Here is a 7500-nt window from a genome sequence, read left to right as displayed (position 1 = left end):
GAAGCTGGTGACGGGGTCCAGTTTTTTTTTCCCCCCCTCTGCACCAGATGAATTAATAATTAGTAACCGAGTTTGTCTTCACTCTGTCTGTCTGTCTCTCGTAGGAGCAGCAGAAGCAGGTTGAAGACCCGAGCAGAGAGGTGAAGAAGGTCAGTCGCCATTTTACTTGCATCCTTATCACTTTTCATTTCACAACCCGCCTGTCAACTTTACCTCTGGAACAAACAAAAATCAGCAAATCATTAGCCTACTAGATAACACACGGCTAGAGATAGAGAGATGGATAGATGTAGATAGATCTAGATCGATAGAGAGATACATGGATAGATATAGATAGATATAAATAGATAGACATAGATATAGATAGATAGACAGACAGACAGACAGATAGATACTTTATTGATTCCGCACGCGGAAATGTTTTCGTTGCAGCGGCATGAAAGATGCGGCAAAAGGTAGTAAAAGTATGAAAAAAATGTAAAAATGCACACGCCTTTAATTCACTTCTTTTATTACTCCTAGTCTTAAATATGTCGTTTTAAACGACTGATGTTTTTTTTTTTATGTCTTCATTTCTAAAAGTTACACGTCAATAGTTTTCAGGCTGTTCAGAAAATGTTCATATGAACACGTGCTGCATCGAATCTTCCACCGGTACTACACATTAGCCCACGGGCATGTACGTGCAGTTTAATATTCGCTTATGCACTCGTCATAATTGCATCGGAAGTGATTGCAGAATTTAGCAAAGGACGCTTAAGAAGAAGCAAATGTGACACGGGGAGAGGCAAAAAACAACAACTGGGGGAACTCCTGCTTTTCATGATGGAGGGCCCTCTGCAGTTTGAACCACTCCTCCGGTTAATGTGCATTTAAGCCATTTACCGAAGCACTGACGGCAAGACGCTCTCCGCTGTCCCTAATGAGGTGTTAGAGGAACAGCCGTGCTGATTCTACGTCCCAGAGGAATATACCGGCGTAGCGGGACGTTCACCCACTTAGACGTCCTTCTTAAAATCGTTCGTTTCGTAGGAAGCCTGAGTTACGGAGATTTAGAAGAAAAACAACAACAACAACAAAAAAAAGAAGTTGCGTCTGACTGACGAACTGTGTTTGGCTTTCTGCTGGTTTTCACCTTTGCAGGTGCGTAAAGCTCGTAACCGGCGCCAGGAGTGGAACGTCCTGGCCTACGACAAAGAGTTCAGACCAGACGCCCGGCTCACCCCCTCCCCTTACCACGGCATGTCCTCCGAAGGCTCCCTGTCCCCCGACAGCAGGTAAACGGACACGCGCGATATCCTTCATGCGTGTGGGGTTCCCCCCCCCCCTGAGGCCCCGTTTCCTCGTCGCGATCGAGCCCCGACAGCGCGCGTAGATCTGCTTTTCAGTGTTTTCAGCCCGAGGCGAGCATATGAATACGGCTGGTGCGCTATGGATAGAATACAGCGTCGTTACACAACCTGCCCAAAAGTATTGCAGCTACACACCTTTCCAGCTCGTGCCTGGAAAATCCATTGATTTAAGTAGACGTAGCCCAATGCCGCCCTCTTCTGGAGAATCTTAGTCAGAGCAACGGATTATTCTTTTTCTTTTTTTTTTTTTATGTGGATTTCAAAGTTTCACCTCGTGCGAGATTAAACTTTGATGCTACAGTGATGACATTTTCCTCCGAAGTAGTACAAGGAATATAAAATCAGAATATAGGAACGTATGAAGAATATAAATGTGGGTAGGTAGGAAGTGGAAAACCAGGAGGTATGAGGTAGTGGCAGGTTCGGGTCATTATTTTTACATTTGAATGCAGCACGTGTGCCTTTTTATTTAAATTTTTTTGGTGTTTGTCCATTATTTATAAAAAATTAAAACTCGGCACTTTTCTAACCTGCACTGCCCTCCCACTCCCAGATCAATGGCGTCCGACTCCTACCCAGCCAGCCCCAACCACCCCTCCAACCAGGCCCCGCCCGTCGCCCACCCCGCCGACCACCACGGCAGGGACCACCTCAGCGCCGCAGCCCAGACCCAGTCCCTGGATCGGGTCCTCCGGCCGCCCAACCAGCCCCCGGGAGCCGGCGGGCCGGTGGCGGCCGCGGCGGCCGCTGCGGCGGCGGCGGCGGGACGACACGCTGCCTCTCTGGGCCGTACCCCATCGGGACACGGGGTCCAGGCTGGAGGAGATCCGACGGTCAACGGGCCGCGGCAGCAGTCGGTGAAGGACTACCGGGCCGGGCACGGGTAGGTTTAATCACTTTAGAGCAACACCTGTGGAGTGTATTTATCTATATTCTCATTTATTTGATTTTGGTTTCGTTTTATTTGGTAATATATTGCATATCTTATTTTTGTCTTCTTTCTTTTTGCTTAATTAAATAACCATCTCAGTATTTTTTGGTTTAGTTTTATATTAGTTTTCATTTCCTTCGTCTTTCGTTTAATAAGATTTAATTCCAGTCTAGAAACGTGTTGTTGTTAAATGTGTCTTTGATATCGTCTTTTTTGCGTTTTTCTTAAAAGCACTTTAAATTGCTTTGTTAGTGAAAGGTCCCATACAAATAAGCCTTTAGCTGTTGTTTACAGTGATGGGGACACAATTATAGATGTTTACATGTAAAGGCCAAAGCTAATGTCACCAACTGCTGCTCATGTGAAACGAGGTTCGAAACAAAAGGTGTGAAAACAATCAAGTCGTGAAAATTAAGTTTAGAAAAACACAGCGACACGGGAGCAAATCGGAAAACTAGGACTGTTTGCAATAACATGAATTAAAAGGGTGAAAACCACAGATAAACATGAGTATTGTATAAATGCTGAAATATCATTAGGTGTTAATTGCAGTTTTACATTGCTATAACAAGATGGTACAAAAATTGATTGATCAGAACCAAACTGATTTCATGGCACACACACTAACACTAACTCCATGGACCTGGAAAATCCATACGTCCAAAATTTAAAGTGATATTTTGACTTGACTTCTTACCCAGAAAGGCCGATGAGAAGACTGACACAATTCTCCGATCCGTCCCTGAATGTGGCGCCACGAGACGCTTAGCTTAGCATAATGAATGGAAACGGGGGGAAACTGCTAGCCTAGCCCGGCAAGGTTCATGTGCTGTAAACTACGCGACCCGTGTGACTTTTTGTGGGTTAATCGGTCTCTCCCTTCCTGTCCTCCTCCTCCTCCTCCTCCTCCTCCTCCACCAGCGGCCAGCCCTCCACCATCCCAGAGTACTACATCCCGCCGGCCCCGCCCCCGCCGCCCCCGACCATCCCCTCCGCCCAGACCGCTTTCGACTCCACCGCGGCCCCGCCCTCCGCCGCCGCCTCCGCCGTCCCCCCGACCTCCTCCGCCCTCTCCCGCCCCTACTCCCCGTCCCCTCCCCCTCCCCCCGCCAACTACGTGCCCTCCCCGTGCCACCCGCCGTCAGGCGCGCCGCCCGCCGCCCCGCCGCCGCCTCCTCCCGGAGCCCCCGGCGGGCACCCGGCGCACCCCTCCCCGCCGACGGCGGCGGACGCGGCGCCCTCGGCGAGGAAGTCCACCATGCTGGGGATGATCCCGATGAGCGACGCCCGCTCCGACCTGCTGGCGGCCATACGTAGAGGTGAGTGCGTTCCTCACACTTCTGATCAGGTTAATCACACCGTCTACGGGACGAACAGGTTCGTGAGTACGTTTGTGTTCAGTAAAGGTGCCAATTTAAACATTTGTCTCTTCAGAATAATTCATTTTTGTTGACAAATGTCCAGTGGTTATACATTTAAAATGCAAATAGAACACATTGACGTTTGGTACGGCATTCTAAATATCTGGTCAACCGTCCTCCCGTCATCCCCGCTACGTCCACCCGTCCCGCCGCGTCCTCCCCGTCCTCCCTGCTACATCCTCCCGTCCTCCCCACCATGTCCTCCTCGCTACATCCTCCCCGTCATCCCCGCTACGTCCTCCCGTCCCGCTACGTCCTCCCGTCCCGCTACATCCTCCCCGCTACATCCACCCGTCCCGCTACGTCCTCCCTTCTACATCCTCCCGTCATCCCCCCTACGTCCTCCCGTCCTCCCCGCTACTTCCAACCGTCCCGCTACACCCCCCCACCTCCCCCTCCTCCCCGTCCACCCTGCGACATCCTCCCCGCTGCGTCCTCCCTGCTCTACACCATCCAGGTATCCAGCTGAGGAAGGTGCAGGAGCAGAGGGAGCAGGAAGCGAAGAGGGAGCCCGTCGGCAACGACGTGGCCACCATCCTGTCGCGCCGTATCGCAGTGGAGTACAGCGAGTCCGACGACGACTCCGACATCGACGAGAACGAGTGGTCCGACTAAAAAAGAAAACAAAAAGAAATGATAATAAGAGAGAGAGAGAGCGATTGGGTTGGGGCGGGTGGGGTGCGGGGGGCCGGGTGGAGGTAACAGAGTGTGTGAGGGGGAGAAATGTGACACTGAGGTGGAAATGAAGGGGTTTGGTTAGTTTTTAATGTTCATCATTAACATTTGAAAAATGAATAAAAATCAATCACATACATTCACAACAACAACAACAACAACAACACACACACACACACACACACACACACATACTCCAGATCACCTGTTGGAACGCTCGGCAACAGGTTGATTTTTCAGCTTGCTTGGTTGCCCCTGACGACGACGCCTATTCTGGCGCCGAAACCCCAGAGATTCTTGTGCCTGACCACCCTGGGTGTATGGCACGATAAATACTGACACCATTACACCCAACTGATTAACCAACATTATCACGTGTCATTAAAAAAGAGGTTTACTTGTATATGAAAAATCATAATTCAAAATACAGGCTAGTTTTTCCTGATTTGTATAATTGTGACGGATGTAAACAAATCTTGAGCTGCATCAGGAACCGGTAAGACATTTGGATTTAAATTCTATCGATGAAGAAAGTTCAGTTCTCCGAGTTTTGATTTTGTTGGCGTGGCAACGACTGTTTACACGACGTGGTTTGTCTCGTATAATTTACATTTTCATTTAATCTTGTGCTCACAACGGGCAGTCCGGTTGAGATCAAAACAACAACAGACACAATTTACATAAACAAAACTGTGGCTCTGCATGAAGAAAAATAATTAAAAGTAGCATTCAAAATGCTGAGGTAAATATCTCGATTTTTATTTTATTTTTTTCCTTACAAAAAAATGAAATATTTCGATTGGAAAACTGTAAAAATTGTAGTTTCCGTTGTAACGTACAGTATAAAGTTCAAACGTCCTTCATGCAGCGGGCCGACTGCACGTTGGGGAGTGTGATGCCGATTCTCAAAATGAAAGTTAAACGTTGTTAGAAAACCAAACTCCCAGAAGCCGGTGGAGTTTGTGACGTCAGAAGTTCTCCCGCAGAGATGAGTGTAATAAAACTGTGACGAAAGACGCCACCCGCCCGGGACGACGCTGGTTTGGGAAAACAAGCGCCGCCAGCCTGCTTTTTTTTTTAAATTTTATATATTATAAGTGACGACTCGTCATTTCGGCCTCCATATCGGCGCGCGGAACGATTTTAAAAACAAGCCGACGAGCTCCTGCCGTCGTTTTTCTTTCTTTCTTTCTTCCTTCCTTTTTTTTTTTTTTCATTTTTTTTTTTTTCATTTTTCCAATTTTTCTAGTCATTCCTAACTAACGTTTCAGCCGGTGACTGTGTGCTGTGGTTTCTTGGTCTTGACAGTAACGCTTCCACACTTTAACCACGGAGCGGCGCCGCTCTCGCAAAGCTCGTCATTCCCCCGGCCCGGGGTCAGAGGTCAGAGGTCACGCCCCGCTCCTCCCCCCCGGGTCGACACGCCGCCGTCCGCGGAGGCTTTGCGAACGCAGCCCCCCCCCCCCTCCCACCTCACCCCCGGACTATAAATACAATAAGTGTAAGAGAATTTGCGACAGTGATATACAGTATATTATCTCTTCTCTCTTTTCGGTATAGGTTTGGCTAATCCTCAGTGAGCTGAGTGGACTGTAGTGTTTTTATAACGTGCTTTTTCTTCTTTTCTTTTTTTTTTTTTCAAACGTGCTGCGGTGAATTGTTCACTTTGCTTTATTTTTTTTTAGGGTTTCATGAACTGTCTAGGGCCGCGATCGAGGTACCAGATAAAAACCGGTTGTGTCAGAGAAGCCAGTTGAAGTTGCATTTCATTTTCACCAGATGAACCCAATCTTAATAATCTGACTCTTGAGCCGAAGCAAAATCTCCCCACGAACAAAGCGTTTTACTTTTCCCAGCCGGCGGGAATTTCTTCCCGAATCGTGTTTTTTGGTGACGCAAAGCATTATGGGAAGAGGGGGGAGTGTTATTCGTCCGTTTGGTGGCGCTGCAGCGAAGATATACACCGATGCCCTTTTCAGTTTGTATTTATTTGTCCACTCTATTCGAGCAAACGTGCACTTTCTGAACAGTTTCCGACATCGCGGGAGTCCAGTCCCACTATTTTATATTTTAAATGATCCTATTCTTCTAATGTTGCCTCAGATTAATAAATTACCGGCCGTTAGCCACATTATCCTCCATTTGTAAAACGGCAAATGCTAAATTGAACATGTATTTCCACCTCGATTGACATCTTCCACCACGTTTGGCCCGTTTTTTGTTGTTGTTTTTTTAACCCACATTTCCAGACGTTTAATTACTGGATTTGAATCGAACCGATAATAACGACCGAATCGCCAGAGATCCGCCGTCCGCCGCGCATCCGAGACCGTTTCAGACCCCTCGGGTTTGAGGATTCGGCCGATTTTGGTTCTTTTTTCTTTTTTTTAAAGACGGGACGATTTTCGACGGCGACCGGGTCCGGGCGTTCGATTTCAACGGCAGCATCGCTCCGCTGAAGAACAACGAAAGGACCGGACGGTAACGCCGACGGGGAAGGGGGGGGGTTCTCGGGGTTCCGAGCGATTGTCCGGAGCGGGATTTAAGGAGCCGAGACGAACCCTACGATCGAAGCGAAGAAGAAAAAAAAAAAACTACTGATGGCAACTGATGGTCGCGACTGTTTACGCCGTGGTTACGCCGTGGAACCGTCGACGTACTCGGTCAGGAAATGTACCGGCTATCTGTGGATTAAAAAAAAAACAAACACAAAAAAATGTTGGTTTTTTTTTTTCACGCACCTCCTAAGAATGTAAAAGCTGCGACTTTCAACTTTCGCCACTTCCCGTCTTCTTCGATGTCCCGACGAAGGCCGAGATTTCCAACCGCCGCCGCACCCTGCGTATCTATTGGCTCTACTGGCTTCTAAGAAAACGTCATTGTGTTGAAAATGTGAGAAATGAATCATGTTGTATAGACTTTATTTTTTTCTTTTTTTTGGTTCTTTTTTCGTTTTCTTTTTCTTTTTTGGGGTTAAGGCAGTCTGTAAAAGTGAAATACATTTTGGGGTAATATAACCTAGACAATGAAACGAAGTAAAACTGTGTATCGCGCACTAAAATCAACTGTAAGCAAGTATGCATGTAACTATAGACAATAAATGGTGAACGAAACTGTGTGC

The 7500-nt window shown here is 47.7% G+C and overlaps 1 protein-coding gene and 1 long non-coding RNA gene across 3 annotated transcripts in view; one reads left to right on the top strand and one right to left on the bottom strand.

Annotated features, from left to right (window-relative positions):
- Positions 1-4377, top strand: part of LOC138626413 (actin-binding protein WASF3) — a 33419-nt gene extending 29042 nt beyond the window's left edge. For both annotated transcript variants that reach the window (XM_069708056.1, XM_069708055.1), the window contains 5 exons: positions 105-149; positions 1144-1277; positions 1906-2235; positions 3205-3602; positions 4162-4377. In XM_069708056.1, coding sequence (XP_069564157.1) covers positions 105-149; positions 1144-1277; positions 1906-2235; positions 3205-3602; positions 4162-4319 — 1065 coding nt within the window. In that variant the 3' untranslated portion in view covers positions 4320-4377. The remainder of the gene's footprint in view (positions 1-104; positions 150-1143; positions 1278-1905; positions 2236-3204; positions 3603-4161) is intronic.
- Positions 1-7500, bottom strand: part of LOC138626427 (uncharacterized) — a 246553-nt gene that overhangs the window by 234632 nt on the left and 4421 nt on the right. Inside the window, exon 2 of the long non-coding RNA XR_011311291.1 lies at positions 7187-7341. This is a non-coding gene — a long non-coding RNA (uncharacterized lncRNA). The remainder of the gene's footprint in view (positions 1-7186; positions 7342-7500) is intronic.

The sequence above is a fragment of the Brachyistius frenatus genome, unplaced genomic scaffold, assembly GCF_029030835.1.
Source record: "Brachyistius frenatus isolate BFR_SWC_R1_liver_20210118 unplaced genomic scaffold, ASM2903083v1 Contig_73, whole genome shotgun sequence".
In the NCBI taxonomy this organism is placed as follows: Eukaryota; Metazoa; Chordata; class Actinopteri; family Embiotocidae; genus Brachyistius; species Brachyistius frenatus.
This window is presented reverse-complemented; position numbering and strand designations above follow the sequence as displayed.